At 32.6% G+C, this 25,663-nt stretch overlaps 1 protein-coding gene across 1 annotated transcript in view; it reads right to left on the bottom strand.

Annotated features, from left to right (window-relative positions):
• The window catches only part of LOC145683721 (uncharacterized), a 118,152-nt gene that overhangs the window by 58,949 nt on the left and 33,540 nt on the right, over positions 1 to 25,663 (bottom strand). The window contains exons 2-3 of the mRNA XM_081755193.1: positions 5,787 to 5,859; positions 3,321 to 3,359 (exon numbers count right to left, since the gene is read on the bottom strand). Of these exons, the coding sequence (XP_081611319.1) occupies positions 3,321 to 3,359; positions 5,787 to 5,859 (112 nt within the window). The remainder of the gene's footprint in view (positions 1 to 3,320; positions 3,360 to 5,786; positions 5,860 to 25,663) is intronic.

Here is a 25,663-nt window from a genome sequence, read left to right as displayed (position 1 = left end):
GTACTTCGCCATGATAGATAGAAACACGATAGCGAGAAATAGTTCCTAGAACTGGTCTCTACATGTCATTAGCTTTCCAATGAGGTTCCACACGATTGGGATTGCTATTTAAAATAGTATAATTAGCCTCTGCAACCCCCTTGAGCGCATCTCATGGTGGGTTTTCCATAACAGCGTAATCTTGTCTTTTATGTCCCTTCAAGGATACGAAAATTTCATGTTTCTATCTGCATTCGCTTCTTCAGAAGATGGGCCTTGTAACGATCCGCCTCGTCGAGAATTTTTCATCATCGAAGAATGGATTAGTTCAAAGGAAAAGAAGAAAGAAAGAAAAATAAAGCAAGAAAAATAATGTAAAATTAAAAGAAATATTAAGTGATTTATTATTTTAATAATGCATAATTGTAGCAAAGGCTATTCCGTGTAGAAGTAATAAAAAAAGAAAAATATAAAAAAAGAAAAATGAAAGAATGAAGATTGCCTTAAAAATCGTATGCTATTGACAACTGGAGAAAGAAAGAAAATAGCAAGTTGCACGAGTAGGGGGTTTGCCCTATCTCTCGGTGTGGGTCACGAGCCTCCGTAACTTGGTTACGTTGATTAGTTCTTTATCCGGAGCCTGGAGGCTAGGATCTCTTTCGTTGCTTCGCTGCGTAGAGGTATAGAAACTGTTTGCTTCATGTTTAAATTGACAGCATGGGGCAATTTGAAGTTTCCTGCCAGTGTGATTTTTTTTGGTTAATTATCGAAAGTAATTGGTGTGATTGCAAATATGTTATCACTATAAACCAGCAGGGAGTGAATCGAAAAGAAGTAAACGAAAAAATAGTGAAATCTCTAATATTGAGAAAAGAGCCGGACCGGGGGGTCCAACTGGTGGTCCAAGTGGATAGTGTTTTTGAAATGGATAGTCAAACTCTCTGTGAATATAATTAAAGGATTGAATTTAGTAATTGTATTGATATCAGCCATAAATTTAAGGTGCCATTTACTTGCGAGATGTTTCAAAGTAGACATTTTGTGGTGGACAAGTCTGAGTTTAGTGAAAGGCTCCATTGCTGGACATTTTCTCTTTATTGCCAGGTATTAGTGGGATTTGTCTGTTTATAGGCTTCCTAATTTTATATTGTTCTTTCTCTGAAATTACTTATTTAACCGGACTTTTGAAGAAAACCTCGACGTGCTCTAAACCGATAAATTGTCGTAATACTAGATTTATTAAGTTCAGAATAATAAAGATAGATGGTTCCATTAGATCTAAATAATCAAGGTAAAATAAGCAATCTACAACGAGGTGAGTGTCTATTTTTATTATTAGTTGAAAAATTAGTCGTTTCACGTATTTTTTGGGTATTGCTTTGTTGTCCGGTTGTGTGTCGAAATCCATTTCCATTGAGGAAGAAAAAACGGTTTGTCTTTTCGGTTCTTTTGATTTTTTTTTCTTTCCTTCCCAGATTTTGTGGCGATTATTTAAATGGAGGATTGAAGAAAATAATGAAAAGACATTCTTCATGCAGTGTTCCAGTATTTCGATATAATTACTCTTCTCGTACAGCTTGAATTTAATTTTGTATTTTGACAATTTGTGTTTAGTCAAATACTTCGTTGAATTGAATACGAATATTTTTTTGCTCCAGCTCCAGTTGTCAAATGATTAGCTTTATGATTGAGTTGCATTTAAGTTTAGCGTTTCTTTCAGCAGCGAGGCTATATGAGACGTGGACCTACTGATTAACGTGGAAGCCGAACCACATGAGCTCCCGCCGAGAATCGAACTCTGGTCTCCTGCGCCAAGGGCGCGTACGCTAACCGCTTAACCACGGATGAGCTCTAGTTTTGTGACAGTCAGATGGTTTTGATAGAAATTGAACTGCAAAATTTTTATGTTAATTAATAAAAATTATTAGAGGACTATATTGTATTTTCAAAGTTAAATTATTTACTGAGAATTTGTCGGAATTATCCGTATATTGGATTTTCATAAATAGGAAATTTTGGAATTTTGAATTAACGTGAGAAAATTTGAGATTATTATACAGAGTAAATTTCGATACTTTTTTGTAATTCTACGGATCTTGTTTAAAGTTTGAATATTTGAGTTTGATTCGTGCTTTTGAAAATTCAGAAGAAAATTATATATTCAGATATTATTGTGTTATGAACGATTTGATCTCAGAATTTGTGGAATATAAATTGGAGGTGACGTATTATTATCTAATTATTTCCTACTTTAGATTCTTGAATCAAAAAAGATTTTAACGCATTCTAGATTTTATTGGTTGTTATTTCAATTTTGTGTATATGCGTTATTCAAACGCTTTAGCGTATATACACTACCGTATTATTGTTTGAATAAAATTGTTAATTAAAAATTGAAAAACTTGTGTTTAATTTGTTTCTGTAGTTTTACCTATATGAAGAAATATTGGATTATTTGGTTGGCATCCTACGTGGTTGCTTCGTTAATGAGAACCGCGTCAGCAAGTTCATTCTTCCGGGTTTTGTCTACCTGAATCCAAATTGACAGTTTTGAAATTATCATTTTTTGGTATTTATATATATATATATATATATTGTTAAAACTCTTGGTTTGGAATTTTGAATCTCGAAGTGATGGAGCTAGGCGGACATAGACGTTACAGGCTTAGTGTTATTCGTGAAACGCACTAACGCACTATATATATATATATATACAATATTCTTATTAGAGTACCTGATAAAATATCAGAATGTTGATTATATTTTTCTTTTTCTTTACTTCCCATTTCATTTTCTTATTCTATAGAAGTTGGGCACATGTTAGCTACTGGATTTGGAAACTAGTAATTTCATTACTAACTCTTGAATTAGTTTTAAACTCATTGGATAGATTTTTGGATAGACTTTAAATATTTTTAAAAGTTTATTTTCTTTTCATTTTATCAAACATTTTCTAGAATATTATAATTTTACTTTCGAGCAGATCAAAATAAATTAAGGTTTCAGTACAACAATTTCTATAAACTTATTACCACTGCGAATATCTACTTCTCTCCTCTGACTTCTAGTAAGTTTACTCTATTGTAACTTTCAATGCATCAGATAACTGGTTGCATATTAAAGTTTCAAATATGTGAGTATAAGAGGGGCTATCGCTTTACTACATTTTGTCAACTATACTATAAATGATAGGAATGTCCCATTTTGAATAGTCAGTCCTAATAATAACCAATTACTAAAGTTATCGAAACATGTAATCACAATCTGTAAAAGATACTTAATTTCTGTATTATTAGACTACATGATGAATTGTTAAAAGTGGGACAGTTCTTAGAACTTACCTCTCTTGACTTCGGCATGAGAACGTCCTAATGCAATTTCTGAAAGGAAACCATAAAATAAACAGTCACAACAAGTATACACCCATAGAGAAGTAAATTTTACATTGTAGCATATTCACCTAAGCAATTACTTGACAAGTAAAGGTAATTAAGTGCATGTTTGACAGAGTGAGAATAAGAAAGACATACAGCGTTATATTAAACAATATAATCAATACGACAAGGTCTCTTCTCTACCACAGATGTCTGACGTTTCTCTTCACAGCGTCTGTCTCATCATCTTGCCTAATCAAAGATGAATTCATGATAAGCTATAATTATTTCCCGTAAAGAAAAGAAACTTCGAACTTTTGAATTGAAGAATCAGAAATTTAAATAGTTATATAAAAACATGTGAGTTTTGTTTCATACGTTGAAGGTATGGTAGACTATTCGAAAGCCTAACTGCATGGATTCAATGTTGACCCCGAAATTTATAGATCAATAGAATACGTTCTTAGAATACACAAGAAATATGAAAAATGGCTTGATCTTTGATACAAAACTTTCACACTATGAGAAACAATATTACAAAACCATACGCAATAGTAGTTCTCAATTGATTTCTGCCTCAATAGAAGACTATTATGGTTCTAAGATAATTATAGTTTTCTTATCTTACTTTGCCTCGAGAAATCATTTTATGACATTTTAGTCGAAAATTAGTTTTATATACTTCAATGTGAACACAAAGTTGCTTACATCATAATCTATATTCCTATGTTTGAATTCTTAATTATTCTCTCGTCTTAATAAAAAAAATGGCACTTTTCAATAGCATAAAATGTAAATTACCTTTTGCTTCTCTCAGAATGTTACTTGTTCCGAATTAACCGCGATTCACTGAGGTACAGTACACATATATTAAAATGGAATAAATAGCGGAAATTTTACAGCTTTTGATTTTGATGCAGATATAAGGGTTAATAAGTCACAACACAAAATCGCTTATTGTTATATTTTATCATTATGCTCCTTGATCAGTCTTGAAACAAGTAATTACATGTATAGATTCCTATCACTTGTATTTCGATTGGGTAAACAAGGATCCAAATTGATCTAATTTCTTGGATACTGAATGCATAATAAAAATCGCAATTTCTTAAATCTTTTAAAAATTTTGAAGTATGTAGGAAAACTTATAAACTGAAAGACACCGCCGTTATATAACAAATTTAGTATTATACTGAAAGTCGTAAATTCTTTACGTCAACTGTTTAATTCCACCTTTAGGTAAGTGTAAAGAAATCGGGTTAGTTAGGATCTAAGTATTAGCAGTAGACTTTGTAGTAATAGTAGCTGAGGTAATAACAACAGAAAAGCCGAACTGATTATATACAACAAAAACTGAGATAGCTAAAAATTACACTCTTAATTTGTATGTATTTAGGTAGTAACATACAGACCTATACATAGGCTACGTGCTATTCGAATTGAACAAACTTTATTATATATTATGTTTATATAGTCTATATGATTTTTTTTTCATTTTAGTTCTGTCAATTACATATATATGACTCCCTCTTTACTATGTAAAAACAGACTACATTGTTATGAAAAGTAAAGTGTGGTACATCACTCCACTCCCACTCACTTCCGAATAATGCCATGACATGTTCGTATATTCTCATTTGAAAAGGTAACAAAAAGCTATGATGGGTTTTGACATTTTGCTTTGGAAACCCTAGAACCATTTAGTTGCATTTTTGCACGATGTAAAATCAGTTGTTATAATAACTACATTTTTTTCAAATTTGTGTGTTACGAATATATTTCCTAAAATGTCTGAGAGTCCTGTCGTGTATGTGTTCCAAATTCGGTTCTTGTTAGGATAAATATTGGATTCCAATTTTGCTTTACATATAGACCCGATCATGGAACTAAAAGGGTAGTTAAATTCAGGTAAAGAAGCGATTTTGTTTTACATTTCTGATATACACATTCATCTTCTTGGCCTTTTCCGTTTTAATTGAAAGATCTCTTAATTGTTAGGTATAGCTGGACAACAGTCTATTTACTCTATCCAAATAGTGGGTTAGTTAGACTTTTAACAACAATTGCCCTATGTTGAGCAGCTGTTCCCTTGGAGGGAAGGAGAAAGGTCTCTCAAATTCCATAAAAACCTAATGCATGATTAATTTTATGAAACAAATATATATCATACATACATGTTGGTGTTAGTACCACTCTGTAGCTCCATCCTTTGAAGTGATGTCTCTTCCAAAGTTTAATCAATTACTTGCTGAATGTTTCCGTTGTTATTAATATTATTATTTTGAGTGCAAACTATATTTATATAATTAAAACTATATTAAGGTTATATATAATAAATACTATAAATTATCAAACTTTTTTGATATCTCGAACTATCGAACTTGCGACTTTTTACTCTATAGTCTGAAACATGAAATAATCTTGAATACTAACCATTTTCTGAAGATTCCGGGGAAGCTTCACTCTTAACATTAAAACATCCTGTTATCAGTAGAAAAATAGAAACCTGAAAATGCAAAATAATCATATTACTTGATTTAAATGAGCATATAATCTCTACCTTGTAAACCCCTAATTTATCATAACTCTTTAGTGCATTTTATTTTAAAATAGAAATTATTGTTACTATAGCATATGTTTTTCTGAGAATGGGTAACCTAATAGTAAAAAGAACATTGTAAATTTTAAAAGTGTGAGATTTAGTAAAAGTAAGCGGAATTTTAATATTTCCATATGATATCTTTGGAACTATCATAGAAGTGAATGTCAATTCTTCAGTGAATTTCTGAACAAATCATTTTTGTCCATTGCTGGTTACAGCAAACTCCGGTTTCAGTCATGTCAATTAACTATTAGTCTTCACGTCATTTTACCGTACATTTGGAATATGTACAATTGATTTTGTTAAGCTGTTTATATAAGAGACAATGCTAGAGAATGTGGCCACAGTGTTCGTTATGTATGATTTACAAACGTTAACCGAAGTTTTAAGAGGTTAAGCAATATGAGTTCAGGGGTTCTAAGAAATGATATAATTGAGAATTTCGAGCTCAAAATTGAAAATACAGTTATTACTATTTGATAATAATGTTATGATATCATTTTATCATTTTGTTCGACGGCCCATTTGTCATTATTTCTGCAACACTAGTATTCAGTCTTTCTAGCACAGCTGTTTCTTTAAACGGAATACGTGGTTTTCACAGGTATATTTGGAATACAACATTGAGGAATTCGTGAAGAGGCTGAAGTAAATAGTAGTGTGAGGATGTTAGATCTGGGCTATACAGCGGATACGCTAAAACCTTTCAGCAAAGTTTTCAATTTCTCACAGGCTAATAAGAATGTGTGCAGTGTGGCCTTGTCATCGGAGTGTGAACGTCTATTTTGTTCATCAGTGTCTGCCTTAGTTTATAAATTATTAGATGTTCAGTACTAAATTCAAACAGTGTAAGTCTCAGTTATCAGTGTAAGTCTGTAGCAGGAGGTTGTTATGAACGATGCTCCTCCAATTTTAATGAACACATATTATAAACTCCCTGGGCGTTATAGCTGGCTTTGATACAGATTTCTGGAATAATCGTGATTTCCAATTCTATATTTTCAGGCAATGTTTTCGTACGTTATCCACTTTCATCACTTGTAGCAGCAACTTCAGAAATGGGCAGATTTTTTTTTACGTTTCAATATGGAAATATGATCAAGTGAATGTCAGTTGTTTGTATACCAACATCGCTTAATCGGCTTTCATTAGGTGAGGGACGTCATGTTACCTGATCGACGATGGATGAATTTTCTTCAATGTTTTTAGATATAGTTCTCTTACAGAGACACGATATTGATTTGCACTTATATAATAATATAATTACACTCACTATTTCACAATCAGTTTATATCTCCAATGTTTGAACACGTCTTCAAGCCCCTTTGGTATCACATTTGGGTTCACAACAAAACCGAAAAGATTCAAACAACTGTAGAGTGTTGCTTTCACACAAATGCAGTTCTGGCATGTGATATTTGTTGGCAGATAACAATAATTCTTTGTACGTTTTGCAAACATTACCTTTCTTTACATTTGTTGTTGATTAGCAATACTATGAAGATTATATTGTCAAAGTGTAAAATGAAGAAAACATTTTTAACAGAAAAGTGCTCCTGAATTTACACTGTTATCATCTTTAATTTCATTAATTATGTGCCCATGTGACACACTGCGAAATTTCGAAATGTCTATTAATTCTTATAGGTGAGTATGTGCTTTCAGTTCTAGAAAAGAAATTAACTTTAGTTTGTATGACTTTTTAATCTTTCTTTATCTAATCTTTCTAATCTGCATCATTCTTCTCAGAATGTTCATGATTTGTTGATTTCTGAGAGGATTGTAAAGTTGCGCAGTTTTTGCCCCCTTAGAGAAGAAAAATTACTTGTTCGCGTATTTTAAGTCTACTATTTTTGTATGAATTTCATTTGAATTGTTCATATTTTCAGGGCCGGTCCGATCAAATTTGAGAGGGACTTTTGGCTCTTTAAAGTGGTTTTCTGCAAAATAAAATTACTTATTCGCCTTTTTTTATGTTTACTATATGTGTCTGACATTTCGCTGTATTCATGCACGCATTTTTTAATGATTATATTAAAGATTGACGAAATATATAACTTTTTCCGGACATTGAAGAGACCTTTTGCCCTCTTAAACTGCTTTTTCGCAGAAAAGAGAGACCCAATTCAGTCATTGTAATTATATTTTCTACCTACATATCACGAAAATATGGGTGCAACACTTTGCGAAGCTTCCTGGGGAGCATAAATTTAGTATTGAACGCTTTCCTTTAACATATCCATTTGAAATGTGTAATAATCAGACGTACTGCAAATTACAAAAATATAATCTTGTGTCGGTTACTTACTTTAACATTGCTAATATGGTGATATAAAATTATATATCAGAAGGGAGGCCGTAGCTCAGTGGTAGAGCGTTCGTCTCTGGTACATGGAGTCCTTGGGTCGATCCGAGCTTGGGTTCCCAAGTAAACTTTGTGGTGGACAAACACCGGGTGCTTGGATTTCCTCGGGGTTCTCCTGTTCCCTCCCTCTTCATTCCACCATTTCAATCATTTCTCTTATAATCGTCTCCTTTAACCTAGCCACCATAATGGTGGGGACGTAACACTTAAATATTTCATTTCATTTTTAAAATATCAGTGTCTATATTTCATATGTAAAATCTCAGCATTGCGTATATATATATTGCGTATATATATACAGAGAGAGAGTGTGTGTGTGTGGAACAAACTTGTAATAGATCGGAGTATACTATTCACTTCAGAGAATTTTCCAAATAAAAGTGAGCATATATATATATATATATATATATATATATATATATATATATATATATATATATCGTTTGTTTCTGTAACATTGGGACAAAACCAGAGTGATGATAGACGATGAAAAAGGAAGTAATTTAAGAATAAGCTACCGGAAGTGCGTTGTTTCGGAGATAACGGCCACCGAAAATTTTTCGCAGTGGAACGAAAATTGCCATAACTTGAGAACTAAATGTTGAATTAAACTTCATTTAAAGGCAATATGCATTATTTGTACCAAACATTTCATTATTGTAGGAATGGATTGCAAGCGTAAGTGACGCAAGGTACCTAAAAAGATATGTAGTGTAATTCGTACATATCAAACTAAAAATGCAACGTCAAATCGTCTAATGTAAGCCATAAAGTGATTTTGGGTGGAAAGAATCGTGAATCAAGTTACGAGAAACTACGTCTGCGAAATCATTATTTACATATTGAATGGGGACTGTAAGCATGTGAAACATTGGTAGGTCTAATGGATAATCACGAAAGATGCAATATGAGATTATTAACTACGACCAAGAAATACTCACACTTTAACAATTGCACGGTATGGATATTAACGAAACCAGTAGCAGGCAAGTGCAGAATGTCAAATCATGTATTTCGCAAAATAACAACAATCATTGTAAAACTTACTCCATGCAATAAAATGTACGTGACAAAGGAAGAAAACTGGTTGACAAAAGAATCTAACTACATAATCATGTGCGCATTAGAAGTAAAGAAGGAAGAAATACCTTCGGAAGATAGTCGGAATGACTTCCCGATGATAATGACGAATAAGCTCAACCATGTAAAACAGTTAAAATTTTTAACTTATAGGTAATGTACTCACAGTTTTTCAAGTGTTCAGAATGATGTTCCCTGGAGTGAATGTAAGCATTACAGTACAAAGCTTTGTTGCAAACGCTCGAATATCTGTGGTGTTGTTCTGATTATGTCATTGGCACCGAAAACATATCTGAAATTCAAAGACTATGCTTTCAAGATAATCTTACAAGTTCGAGAAGAGAAATTCTTTCAACAAGCTGCCCAGGAAACATGACCTCCTCGTCCAATCCACGTATTTGGGAAGTTTGATCAAAATACGGACAAGAACCAGCAGCAAAGTAGAAAAGGTTTCCTCATGTTGAAAGCACATAATGCTGACAAACACCAAACGCGATATTTGCTAATAAATCTGGAAGTCTATGATGCAGAAACACCCCGTGTACTGAGGCAGTTAAGCGAACAGGAACAATGTAGGTGCTTATTAAATGGCCACTATAAGTGTCTGTCCATACGTTTACTTCAAATATATGTTTGTGGTACTTGACAATTGTCGTGTACGGATTTTCATTCTATACGTGATTATTCGGACTATTAATTACACCGTATGTACTAAATTACGGTTTATCGGTGATCAGTATCGATACATCAAACTCTATCAGCGCTTCCCCAGCTATTCAAAAAATGTGTTATGTGAGTCTAAGTCAGCTTCATACAGATGTGTACTTTTTGTGTATGGTGCAAATGCAATTGCTGTACCAAATTTCACATAAGTAAATCCCCACGCTAAGCGGGTTTGCATATCCAGGCTCCTAACTATGAAAATATTTACGATCACTCCAACCCCAATCATTTCACAGATTCAACCTGTTGTATATAAGTTATTAGGACGTAAAATTGAATGTAATTTATACGAAAAACCCTTTTATGCATTGCAAGACCTGTAACGTCCAAATATTCACCACAAACTTAAAGTTGTATCGACATAAACAAACAAAAAAAAAAGTGTGGAGCACGAAACCACTTTACACAAAAGTCAAAAGAGGTCATTGAAGACATAGCACCTGGTCGAGCGGTTTGTGTCACTAGTCTATCAATCAGAAGTTTCTGTGTTCAAACCCTGTAGAAAATATTAGTTTTTTTTCTGAAAAGTGTGTTCCTATTTTCATCAGAGAACTGAGAACTTTTCTTTGAATAAATCTTTGGAAACTACTTTTCTCTCAAATTCGGTTAGAAGCGAACATTATATGAATTGCTAATCTAAAATCCACAGCTGAGAACAAAATATTAAGTATGTTCAATATGTCATTATTATCATTTGATTTGTAATTAAAAACTAATTATAAGCATTGACGATTTCAGAAGATTCTCCCCGGTAATGGTCAAGATATGAATGAGAAAAAAACTGATAAAACATTATTAGTCCATTTGAGCATGATCGAAAATAACTTATGGCCACGAAGGGGAAATTTATGTCGACAGGGTCTCAAATTCTCCGACGGGTCATGACCTGAAATTATCATATGTTTGAAAGGTTTCCTTAACAAATAGAATATTATATTTATTTCTCGTTCTACGTTTTGAAATGGAAAAATCATAATTTTAAATAGAATTATAATACGATAAGCATAAAGATTTATACAACTAATGAAGTAAATATCCTTGTGTAGTTATCGATTTCTATTCGGATTAAAACTCGAATACTCGTTTGCATTACACTTTAAAGTAATTCCTCTCTCTATATATATTTCCTACTGGAAAGCATGTTTAACTTCAATTACTTAATCAATATTTTTAATAATATATTTTTATTGTAATACTCTTACTATTCAATGTTGTATGCACTTAATTTCTCAAAGCAAAACCTCACAAATGTATAATTGACTAGTAAATATTATCAAATAAATTATCATTTAGTTTACGTAAATATTGCATCGCCTGATTTGAAACTTCGTATTTTAAATAATAATAATAATAATAATAATAATAATAATAATAATAATAATAATAATAATAATAATAATAATAATAATAATAATAATAGTAGTAGTAGTAATAAAATCATAGCCATATCTTTATCAGAATTTCAGGCTTAGTCAATAAATGAATTCAACATAGTCTCTATTCGAAGCTCTATTTAATCGAATCAGATAGAAATACGAAGAGGAACTTCGAGAACAGGTAAAAAAAAAATGTCACTTTGGTGGGTTTGGAAGTAACTTTTAAGTTTTTTTTTTTTTTTTTTTTACAGACAAATGCCTTGGACACTTTTTTTCTTTTCTTTAAGTTAACTGATTCACCGAACGTATCTGACATATGAGTAACTTGTCTCTATTTTCTACTCGGTTATACACGTTTTTCCATTAACCTTGAACGACAAGAATACGAACACAAAAACATCCACATAGGTATGACAGTTAAAATTCCTAACTACCCCCACGGGGAATCGAACCCGGGACCACATACACCTCAGGCACACGTGCTAGCCACTAGACCAGCGGGAAGAGCACATGAAATGTATTTTGTAGTGTCTGAAGTTTATAGCTATTTCACCCTGTTGTAGTATGTCTATTGATTTTTTAATGTTTACCGTATTCGTTACTTTGAGGAATGATATATATTATTGATATAGGCTTTATTACATATTCGGCCATAAATATTATATAAATTATCAGAATTATTCATGATCTTCCATGGAAATTCACTGGTGCATGCACAGTAGACAGACAGTGTAATTGGAAGATGAGTTCAACAGAGATTATATATTCCGCCGATTATATTTTATTTAATAACTATTTAGAAGAGATAACGAAAACGAGTCTACATAATGAAGATGGAATTTCCGTAGAAGATAGAATGGTGAGGTGTATACGGTTTGGGGTTGATATGGTTGTTGTTGCAGAATCTAAAAAGAAAATTAATAAGATGTAGAAAACTTGAGAAAGGCTTGTGAAGAATATGGGATGAAAATAAATGTTAGAAAGACAAAATCCATGGTGATTGAAACGAAGCGATCGGTGTGAAATATAGAAGTAGGAGCGGGAAAAAACAACAAGTGATTAGTTTTCGATATCTGAGTACTATTACTAGTGATGATATGACATGCGAACGTGAAATAAAAGCAAGGATAGAAATGGCGAAAAGAGCCTTTAGGATGGAGGAAATAGTATTTTGAGGGGACCACGAATAGAGTTGTAAAGAAAAAGACTCATAAAAGGCTTCGTTTACTGTATTTTACTGTATTTATAGGACATAAACATGGACGAAACTGTAGAAACTGTTAAGAAGGAACTGTATCATGACGGATGTGCTAGAGGGTATGGTGGCAGGGAAGAGAGGGAGAGGACGAATTAGACTATATAGAAACAGAATTAGGCTATTGGCGATATCAAAACAGAAAAATCGTATGTGAAGATGGAGAGGTTAACAGAGGATCGTGGAGCATGGCAGCTTCTCAGCTGCGGTAAGTGACCCGCTGGTAATGGCGGAATACTTCTGATATAATGATACTGATTATGCACAGTAGGAACAGAAATATCCACTTTACTGTCATTGCTAATACGAATCACAATGCAAATTTCTACAGGTTGTCAAAATACCTCGCTCTAAAAGCTGTAGAAAACTATATGTTACTATGCGAGGGAAAATCATAGGTCGAGCAACAATTAGACAAATTGCCATTCAGATAGCTAGGGGTATGAGCTGTGACGAGAAAACAGTGAAGAAATTGATTTAGCGGTATGAAGAAGGTAGTGAATATTTCACATCTTGGCCAAGAAGTAGGAGACCAATAATAATAATAATAATAATAATAATAATAATAATAATAATAATAATAATAATAATAATAATAATAATAATAATAATAATAATAATAATAATAATAATAATCCCAGGAATTTATATTTATTTCCAGCAAGACTTTTGCATACCCTCCTAGTGCAATATGTTTTTGTAAAACGGCAATTATAAAATTGTCAAGCTGAATTTGAAAGTCATAATAAGTAGTGCTTTATTTATTTATTGCACAATTCTTTTATGCCAGTAGCTTTCGCCACCTTACTCGCTCTTCATGCTTACTCAGGAGGAAGCTGCGGGTCCCTAGGTTGGGAACTACTGCTTTCCACCAAGGAATTCAGACATCCTGTTAGAAATTTGTGTTCTGACCAACATCAGAAAGTTGTGTTCTTCTGTTTCTACTGCGCATACACCAGTGAATTTCCATGGAAGATCATGAATAATTCTGATAATTTATATATTTATGGCCAAATATGTAATAAAACCTATATCAATAATATATATCATTCCTCAAAGTAACGAATACGGTAAACATTAAAAAATCAATAGACATACTACAACAGGGTGAAATAGCTATAAACTTCAGACACTACAAAATACATTTCATTTGCTCTTCCCGCTGGTCTAGTGGCTAGCACGTGTGCCTGAGGTGTATGTGGTCCCGGGTTCGATTCCCCGTGGGGGTAGTTAGGAATTTTAACTGTAATACCTATGTGGATGTTTTTGTGTTCGTGTTCTTGTCGTTCAAGGTTAATGGAAAAGAGTGTATAACCGAGTAGAAAATAGAGACAAGTTACTCATATGTCAGATACGTTCGGTGAATCAGTTAACTTAAAGAAAAGAAAAAAGTGTTCAAGGCATTTGTCTGTAATTTGTAAAAAAAAAAAAACTCTTAAAAGTTACTTCCAAACCCACCAAAGTGACATTTTTTTTTTACCTGTTCTCGAAGTTCCTCTTCGTATTTCTATCTGATTCGATTAAATAGAGCTTCGAATAGAGACTGTGTTGAATTCATTTATTGACTAAGCCTGAAATTCTGATAAAGATATGGCTATGATTTTATTACTACTACTACTACTACTACTACTACTATTATTATTATTATTATTATTATTATTATTATTATTATTATTATTATTATTATTATTATTATTATTATTATTATTATTATTATTATTTAAAATACGAAGTTTCAAATCAGGCGATGCAATATTTACGTAAACTAAATGATAATTTATTTGATAATATTTACTAGTCAATTATACATTTGTGAGGTTTTGCTTTGAGAAATTAAGTGCATACAACATTGAATAGTAAGAGTATTACAATAAAAATATATTATTAAAAATATTGATTAAGTAATTGGAGTTAAACATGCTTTCCAGTAGGAAATATATATATAGAGAGGAATTACTTTAAAGTGTGATGCAAACGAGTATTCGAGTTTTAATCCGAATAGAAATCGATTACTTACACAAGGATATTTACTTCATTAGTTGTATAAATCTTTATGCTTATCGTATTATAATTCTATTTAAAATTATGATTTTTCCATTTCAAAACGTAGAACGAGAAATAAATATAATATTCTATTTGTTAAGGAAATCTTTCAAACAATGATAATTTCAGGTCATGACCCGTCGGAGAATTTGAGACCCTGTCGACATAAATTTCCCCTTCATGGCCATAAGTTATCTTCGATCATGCTCAAATGGACTAATAATGTTTTATCAGTTTTTTCTCATTCATATATTGACCATTACCGGGGGAGAATCTTCTGAAATTGTCAATGCTTATAATTAGTTTTTCACTACAAATCAAAGGATAATAATGACATATTGAACATACTTAATATTTTGTTCTCAGCTGTGGATGTTAGATTTTCAATTCATATAATGTTCGCTTCTAATCGAATTTGAGAGAAAAGTAGTTTCCAAAGATTTATTCAAAGAAATGTTCTCAGTTCTCTGATGAAAATAGGAACACACTTTTCAGAAAAAAAAACGAATATTTTCTACAGGGTTTGAACACAGAAACTTCTGATTGATAGACTAGTGACACAAACCGCTCGACCAGTTGTTATGTCTTCAATGACCTCTTTTGACTTTTGTGTAAAGTGGTTTCGTGCTCCACACTTTTTTTTTGTTTGTTTGTTTATGTCGATACAACTATAAGTTTGTGGTGAATATTTGGACGTTACAGGTCTTGCAATGCATAAAAGGGTTTTTCGTATAAATTACATTCAATTTTACGTCCTAATAACTTATATACAACAGGTTGAATCTGTGAAATGATTGGGGTTGGAGTGATCGTAAATATTTTCATAGTTAGGAGCCTGAATATGCAAACCCGCTTAGCGTGGGGATTTACTTATGTGAAATTTGGTACATGTAGTACCTTCCACACAGTATTGCGTGCCACTTATGTTTCATGGTCTATGATTTTCATGCTTGTCGAAGGATGGTCCTCTACACAGTCAAGCAACGCTTCTTCGAAGAGTTTTTTTTTTTTTTTTTTTTTTTTTTTTTTTTTTTTTTTTTGTAATTCGTCTTTTCCTTTGGTCATGATATTGTGGTCGCAAATTTCTCGTGTTCTGTACAAGTGAAATGCTTTATGTACTTCCTACGTGTAAATCTCTCAAGATGTATCATAGTTGTTTGTGACTTTTTCTATTCGCCGTTGCACAACATTTCATGGCATGCGCCGTACTTCTAAATATCCTATCTCTAAGCTTGTCCAGTAGAAAGTTTAATTGCACTGCTAAAGTACTTAGTAGAACAGAATCGACACATGTAGCTATGCATTACACCAGACTATCAGTATTAATCTCATGACTGTCATGAAACTAAGTATTTTGCAGGCTAGTCATTGTTGATGCAAAACCCAAGCGACTCTTACGAACTACACTATTGTAGTAGAGAGGGGGAGATTACGTTCTTTTCATCATTAGGTTTGAGTGACACCATGTCTACTGAGGGTTCTCTGCAATTAAGTACGTAAGTTTTGTTTCAAACAGAAAACTTGATCCCTTGTATAGCTGTTGTACAGTCCGCAGCAAAAAACCTGCAACATGAGCATGTAACTTTATTGTGAAACTATGCCTAACAGCGCAAGGAATCAACATAACGCTAAGTGACACGAATCGCTCCAGGGGAAACTTTGGAGTCCTCAACTGCACACTTATTTTGGAGCAAAAGACTTCGTCGTTTCACAATAAACTTACATGCTCATGTTGCAGGTTTTTTGCTGCGGACTTTACGTGTCTTTGGTTTGGAACTTGATTGAAATGATAAACAGCTCATACGAACCATGACTGAACATCAAAGAAACCTAAGAGACTAGTATTGGGGACAAAAGGATATTTCCTAAAACATCACCAAACGATACAAGATAACTGTGCTTTTGGTCCATGGGAAAAGGTGCTACAGCTGCAAGCATTATCTTTAACCATACAATTTTTGACATTTTATTTTCTGTTATTATGTATTTCTTCACTTTTCGGTGAACCATACTCGGATACAAAACATTACGGTCCAGCGCCCTGTAACTCAGATTCGTCCTTTCATGATTCCCCGCCATGTCTATCAATTTTACTCACGGTCACATTTACTATCCAATCTGTAGCTTATGCTTTCGCAGACCAAACGGTTTCTCTTCATTTGATTCAGGTACTGAATATATATTTACCAGAAATAACTGTATTGCGTACAATGGATGATTTCTCATTTTATTATTTTTTCTGTAAATGGACGACATATTCTGCATTTCGTTTGGGGTTACATTTGTGTGCATTCAATTTCTACAATAATGAAATTTCGGTTACGAATCATGCAAATTGTCCTTCATAGGACCTTAATTCTACACTTACGGTAGTTTCTTCTCCAGTTACGAATTTTTTTGTATCGTTGTACCTCATTTTCGGTGGCCTTTATCTCGGAAACAACGCTCTTCCGGACACTTGCTCATATTCTTAAATTACTTATTTTACGCTAGTCTATCTTCACCCTTAATTTCTCCCTAGGTTACGGAACCATCTGATATCGCTAATATAACGAAAACTAATGGCTCAATGTACAAGATTCAAATATGGATCCCAGGTTCGATTTCTGATAAGAAGAAAAGGGATCGTACTACCCTTGCTTTCGAATTTCACCTTGAGCTGTAGGTCTACGTCTCAGACTGCCTCTGTGCTTGAAAAGATATTAACATTTTCACTTTTAAACCATTCATTTCGCCCGAAACATTTTTAACTAAAAATTGTTTACGGTTCATTTTATTACCATTATTCGTTTCTCGCTCTGCACTTTAGTTTAAAGGTGACAATATAAAAATCGTAATAAAATACAAGTCCATTGTATTGCATGCTACTACTTATTGCTTTGCCTTTCGAAGTAGCGTTGGAATTACTCCACGCTGCCGAAACTTATAAATTATTAAGAAGAAGAGGTTTGGCGCGCTTGGCGTAAGATTTTCAGTGCTGTCATCTGGTGCAATTTATACTACAATAAATTTAAATAATATTTCTCCCATTGAAAATTATATATGTTCAGATTTTAGGAAATATTTCTTTCTTCTTATTTTAAGGGATTTTAATTTTGTCGTACTGCGCAAACTCAATACATATTTTGTCAATATAGTCACAATAGGTAATTGTATTAGTGTAGCGCAGTCATTTGCGATTTTATACGTTGTGACAGCAACGTTGAGGCAGTTAATTTCCCGTTAATAGGGGAGAGCTGAACATAAGCAAGTCGTAGTCAATGGTTTTCGCAGCTGCACTATTCATACATTCATAACAAATCGACAAGTAGCAACCCAAAACAAAGTTCGCCGTTATGCTGGCAGATAGGAAAAAATACATTGACATAAAATAATTACTTGCAGTCGAACCTACATATTATTTTGCAGGTTAGGGCAGAACCAAAGTAACAAACAGTTCTTACTAACACAAATTTCACTATTAAACTTTCACTGATACAATATTTGTTGTGTGTAGTTATTGACTATGATATCTTCTAAGTGTATCCTTATGAGTTGTAACGAAAAACTGCCAAAGAGCAGGTAACATCTTTTCAATCCACGAGAGCAAGTATCCACAGCACTTGAAATGCTTTTAAATTGCTTGATTGGCTTGGTTGAACATTTATATTAATCATAGGAGTGGCGTGAGATGTGGACGTTGGAATTAATGAGGTAATTCAAAATGATAAACTCCAATAAAAATTAAACATTGGTTGACAGCTCCGAAAATGTGTATGCTAAGTTCAACTTTGTAATTGTAGCTTTATTGGAAAAATTATTTTATATTGATTGAAACATGGTGTTTAGTATGCTTACATTATTGTCTTGGTAGTAGTCATGTACACAACCTTAACGGTTCTCATCACGCAACAGAACACTTTAAAAACCAAGATTATAATTTCATATACCACAAAATATTTGCTTGCATTATTTCTCTAGTTACTTAACCGGCTTCTAATAACAACATATTAGGCTAATATGCGTAGAGTTATTAAAAATCAACTCGCACTCGTAAATTATGGGAATAGCGCAGGAGACCCCAAGTTTGATTCGCGTTGTGAGTTCATCTAAATAGCTTAACTTGTACGGGTCACACTTTAAAAATTTTACTGTTTGTCTTGTATATTATAGTTCCTGACAAGAATAATTAAGAAGGAACCGTAAAATAGCTCTTAATGGTCTGTATTTAAAAGTATAATTTTGCAATTTAGTTTTTGAACCTAAGGAAGAGCAGGGCAAACCCTTTATCAAGAAGGATCAGTTACCAGATTCCAGACTAGGACCTATCGATAGCAAAATGAAAACAACACCAGTAAACAACGGGCAAAAAGAACCAATTTTGCTACTTTGATAAAATCATCTGAACTTATTCACTACATTTCCAGGAAATGACCACAAAATAACTCATTAAAAAGTTAATTTAATTCCAAATTATCTAGTAAATTTCTCTCTCTCTCTGTCTCTCTTTCTTTCTTTCTTACTTTCTTTCTTTCTTTTTCTCCCTATATTATATTTGAGTCGCTCAGCTTAACATATTGGTAAACATCACTTTTGGTGCGAACTTGAATTATTAGTTGAAATAGGTTGTAATTGAACCACAAAAAAATGTATACGTGGTTTAACTTTGGAAATGTATCTGCGAAAGGCAGAGGATTCTATTTGATGGGTGTGTATTTGCATTGAATTACATACAAATGGTCAATTTTGTTTTCCAGTTTACTCGATAGTTATAAAACATGAAATATGATTATGTTCGCCCTGACCTCTTAATTCTTTGTTAATTTCTGAGATTTTGAAGAAACATTGTCTGTTTAAAATATAAAGCTAAACAAACAATATTTTATTATTTGTAAATATCAAGATTACATGAGTAATTAATTTCAATGTACATATTTAAATTCATGTTACGCATTCTCGATTGCCATATTGTTCTAGAAGGTAAGGATCATTTAATAGAGATGAAGAGAAAGCAAGTTTCTACAGCTGCATTTGAAAAAAATGTGAGATTTGAATGTTTATTATATTGCTGCCAAATTTCAAAATTGTATTCATTGCCGGCTTTTGACGGAAGACATATGGGTAAAAAGAGAAATTGTGTAGCTACAAGGTAAGAGAAGAATGTTTCAATCAGTTTCTCACAGATGTACAAAATAATTAGTGACATAGATAAGCTTTCTTCGCTTGGATATAAGAGAATAAATTAAATAACTAATTTTACGTTGTTTTTCAGGGACAAACAAAGACTGGAATTGTATATTCGGAGTGACGTCGAAGTAGGAGTACATTACTATGACATTTAATCTATTTTCACCAAGCAAACAGGTCATAAGTATGAACACATCACGCCTTCAATGTACCATGGAGAAACATGCCCCTAGGACACAAGTAGACACTGTGTACTGATTTGACTTTGAGTTGTTTGGTAATTCTCCTTCCAATATTGACTTAGTGCAGAAATATTACTTCATTTCTTCCTTTGGAGGAGGTAGTTAGCTCAGATCAGATGACGAATCCTAAAAGGCGATGAGGACTTTGCTTTGAGAGTATCCCAAAACCTTCTTGGTGGGGTTGCAAGATTCCAAGATTATATTGTCGTATAGGGAGCATATGTGCTTAAGCGATATGTACGTATGTGTCTTGCTCTGGAGTGAAAATAAAGAGAAGTAAAAATTACATTTTACTTTTCGATTTCTTCTCATATATATCAGGTGTTCCAAAAATGGCTCCTACAGACAACAGGACGTAATTGCAAAGCGAAAATAGTACATAATTTGCATTATTCGGGGCATTCTGTTTTTCTCATAGGGAATAAAACATTTTTATATTGTCAAAATCATACATTAACTTGGAATCATTATCGTTTCTCTAGGAATCCAGTGATCAATTATTACGTTAGTAAGTGAAGTTAGAGTGAACATTTATTGACTTTGAGTATCATTTGCAAAGAATCCGTGTAACTCTTTGAGAGATTTGTAGATTTACTTTATGGTTCTTTGTTTAGGATGTTACCACAAAGTGTAATTCGCGTTTGCAGAGCACGACTGGAACGTTATACAATTATATGGGTATTTTTTGCTTTATTTTGGGTTGTTGAATATTGTTTTTTAGTCATAGAAGTATATACACAACATATGTGACTTAACACTGAAATTTCCACTATTGGTGATATACGTCTTGTTGCATTAAGTATTTTAAGTATGACTGTTTTCCCAAAATTCTTTTTTTATCCTTCCTCTATAGTTTCACAACGTATTTTGTAACAAAATGTATGTTGATATTCTATCATATTACTGTATTATAAGGAAGAAACACTAGACATATATGAATTCACAGATCTCTTTCTACTGAATTAAATGATTTGAGCGAATGTAAAAAAGAACGTGTCGTTTTCAACAAACACTTTTTGTTTAAATCTCCAAATATTATGCTGTACGAAAATCTCACCACTTACGTGTATTAGAATAGCATTAATACTTAAATGTACCCTCATTTTGATATTCACTGCAATAGTAGCAAATTTATACTAAAGTTAATGGTTAGTGGGATATCGCATTAAATTATTGTTGTTTTTAATTATATTTGTTTTTAAATCGTATATTAACCAAAGATGAGACCTACGTCACTTGATATATACTATCTACCGGTGCAAAATGTGATGTTTTAGGACCAACTATAATTGATATATTTGTAGAAAATCAAGGAAAATGAATTTTATGAGGTATATATGGTATTGTTAGTTATCAGTGCTGGAACAGATCATGCACTTACTTATGAATATGCAAAAAAAATAACATACTAACTAGTTTATTGTATATAATGTTGTTATTTTTTTCTTTTTTTCTAACACACACAAGGATACTCTTAACAGTTATAGAATACAACTCGTAATGGCGTGACAATCCTCCTTTCAGTAACCATAATACTATTTAACCACTTGCCTTACATATTTTAGTCACAAAGATTTTATCTATTTTACACATTTTTTATTTGCTTTTTGGAATGTACACTAGATGCCACTTACAACGGTTGAAACAAAATATATAATTGACGGTGCTATGACGTCATAAATCCTTTAACAAAAACCTTAACATTATTATCCCGACTTAACTCTGTAGCAAGTATACTCGGGTTCGCAGAAAAATGCAAACTTTTGTTAGAGATTCTACGAGTAAACTCGGGTTAATAATATATTATACATAACAAGATTCCGAGAATACTCGGGTTAATAAGGCAAGTGGTTAAATAAATTTATATAACTAGTCTGTACCTAAATCCTAAGATTTAGAAATCTTTATTTACTTACAAATGCGGCGCCATAGAAATGAGCAAGCACCATTCCTGTTACAGTACAAAGACATTATAATCAGTATTCTCGCTCTTCTCTCATATTAACCTACCGATAATTGCCTTGGAATCACTCTATAAAATAAGGACATTAAGAAATCTTCCAATACCAAGGAATAAGTAACGTAAAAATTTCTGGACTGTCTCTATACACAGTGTTGAAGCAACACTAAACATGATTTCATTATGAAAATAAAATGTACGTACCGACTACATTGTATGTGGTATAATCATTCAAGAGTTTGGATTACCGACTAGAGAAAAGACAATTTTCAGTTTTAATGAGGCAATTAATGAGATATTAAAAATTGGAAGTTTACAGTGGTTTCATCATAAGCAGTAAAAGCGGTTAATAGTCGTAGCATTATCTTTAAAGGAACAGGATTCAGTGACTAAATAAGAAAGTATCAACATGTATCTACTATTTGCAATCGTGTTATTTCATCAACATTACTTTATACTCACGAACGAAGATATTGTTTGATCAACAAAGATAAATGCCTTGACTGCGCCATTGCTTACATCATTATTCGCTACATGCATACTAACAGAGTTCAGAATAGTGAAACTTCGTTTGCATCCTCGAAAATATACAGCTAGATGTTACTGCACGAAGTATCGGACCATTAAGTTTATTTTCACAATCACAGCTGATACGTTGTTGTTCCAACCCGAGAAAAGAAAAAAATCCAAAAATCATAGATAATTAAAAATACAAATTTATAATTGAAAAACATTTTTAGGTGATACCGGTACTTCATTGAAGTTTCGTGCACAAATCCATAGCAATGCAACGGAAACCAAAATGACTTAAGAAAACTCAAAACATCTATCTCGCCTTTGTCTCACATCATTAATGAATATAACTGCTTTTCAGGCTAATGGAACGAAATAAAACTAATATGTTGCACGCATGTTCTTTTTAAACTTTCTAGATTAAACAAGATGAAAAAAAAAATCTTATAATGATAATGTGGAAGACAATCTGAAAGAAACCCATCTGCAGGATGTTTTCGATCATAAACTCGCATAGCTCGGAACAGAACCAGAAACTTTACATTCCAGAAATGAGGATCCTAATCATCTTTCACTCGACGAAAAATACTATTCCTAACTTGACCTTATGTGTTTTTTGAGTTCAATTATAAATGAGACGTTCAGAAGCCTAACCGATTAAAATTTGGTTTGCTTTTTTTTTTACTCTACACATTTTGACTTGGAAAACAAACATTCTTTTCGGAAGAAAAATGGATTAACTCCATAGTGTATCAATTTGCCACTAGAATCGTTAAACGTTCTGATCACTCTCACTTAAATACATTGTATCTACGTTATTAAACTGCTCTCTCCTGAGAAAACTCGTTTGATGGAGTTAATCGGTTTGGCACTTGAATGGCTCAAATGACCCTCGAAACCCTGATGGTCTAAATGCCTTTCAGTTTAATAATAATATAAACCAATCCACAACAGATTATACACTGTATTGCTGAAAACTGGTAGAATTGAATAGAAGGATCACACACATTCCGGTATTTACAACACTTTAAAAAAAGGTATGTATTGATTTTTGAAAGACAAAACCGAAATTACATTTCCATAAACTAAATTTCTAGCAGAAATATGCAATATTAAGATAGCCTTTTTCTGCTTTCCCTACTTGTTTCAAACTATGGCAACAGATGCATTAATGACGCTTCTAGTTGTCTCGTATAGAGCTGTAGGTTTATTGGAAATATTTAACATGTATAATTGAACACCCTTACTCCTTGGAATGAATACTTCTAACGAAGTGGGAAAAAGAGTTAGAACTGTGTTTAAACGTACTAAAGCCAAGTGCTAAAAATGTTGACTTATTTCCCTCATTGTCTAACTGCTTTCATGTTCTTCTTCTATTCGAAGTGTCGCTAGACATGACATGTATTTCCTTATACTTCTTAATTTGTTCGTTTCCTCGCTTCCATTGTATTTTAATTTGAAAATCTTCGTTATAAACCACGAGACTATTTTATAAAGTGTAAACATAGTTAGTTGTGTTTAAAAGACAACGATTAATTCCATTACTGTGGTATAAAATATTACAATAACCACTTAACCACTACCTCCCTACCACACGTAATTTAATGAAATTGATACCATTTAGAAAAAGCTAACTTAATTCAGGTGCTAAATATAATAAACAATTGCACGCTAATTGTTTCATGTGTCGTCCGTTATCATAGCACAAACAAAATTACATGTATCAGTGTAGCCTAATTTTAGGAGGGAATTGTCTCCCGTGAATTTTAAAGTTCCATACATTTAAATAGATTGTATCCAAATATAGTAATAGAAAACATGACATTCTTATGGCAATAAAACATATCCCCTCTAGCCCCGCCTAATTCTGAAATGAAACTCTAATTATAGGTAGACAAACTAGTAAGTGGAATATTTTCAAATATGCTCTTTCTAGATATTTTAATTACAAATAATATCCTAGGTTCATTTGGGCATCGCATATTATTCGAAAGGTTAAATATTGTATATATTTCTTTCATTAAATTCTATAGATCCGAGATCGATTTGCCCCCACTCCAAATTTAGAGAAAAATAAAAGAATGATAAATGGAAATGAAATATTTCCATTTTACATCTCATGGCTATTCCATGTAAACTAAGGGAGACGGTATAATTAGAAAGATTAAAGTCGAAGAATAAATAAAGCGGGAGATTTCCGAGAAAACCCACTCACATGGCGTTAGTCCATTATAAAGTCTCATTTGTGCTAACTGCGATCAAATTACGTACCCCATGCATCCAGGAAGGATGCTGTACCACTTTGAGTGATCTTAGATAGAGGGAGAAGAAAAACGTTTAGTTCGTCTAAGACAATGGAAAACGTTTAGTATTTCAACAAATTATTTCTATCAAGTTAAGAAATACAGACATGATATCTTGTCTATTTTCACTTTTAGCTCACTAAAAAAATAGTTCCGTATTATCTATCACTGAAACTCGACTATAGAAAGGTCATTCCTATACTCATACGTTATCTTTATGTAATGGTACCACAATGCTACCAATAAAATATTTATTACAGAAAATTCATCATGATCATTACTTTTTTGACCTCATAATAAATTATTGTCGATTTAGGAATGGGAAATTAAGTCCCTTAAATACACTGTTATCATACGTACTCTTTCCATTAATTTGCATCCTCATTAATGTTCACCTTTACGACACCAGGCATGTCACAATGACGAGACGGAATGCCATAAAACACAACAATACATTTATTCAACTGCAAGGTGAACGATAAAACAATGACGAAATATAGGGAATAGTAGGAGAGAATTGAATACTTTAGACGTAATCATCAAATGACCTTCCGTATTACTTACCGGGATACATTCCGCGTTGCTCTTTCTGAGGATGGTGCACAAAATATCATACACTTATATTTTCACATAATATTTTTAATACACGAAATTTGTGATATAACTGAACGTTGATTTATCG

The sequence above is a fragment of the Thermobia domestica genome, chromosome 4 (assembly GCF_964235325.1).
Source record: "Thermobia domestica chromosome 4, izTheDome1.hap1.1, whole genome shotgun sequence".
NCBI lineage: Eukaryota > Metazoa > Arthropoda > Insecta > Zygentoma > Lepismatidae > Thermobia > Thermobia domestica.
The sequence above is the reverse complement of the archived record's forward strand: the minus strand, read 5'-3'. Positions and strand labels throughout refer to the sequence as shown.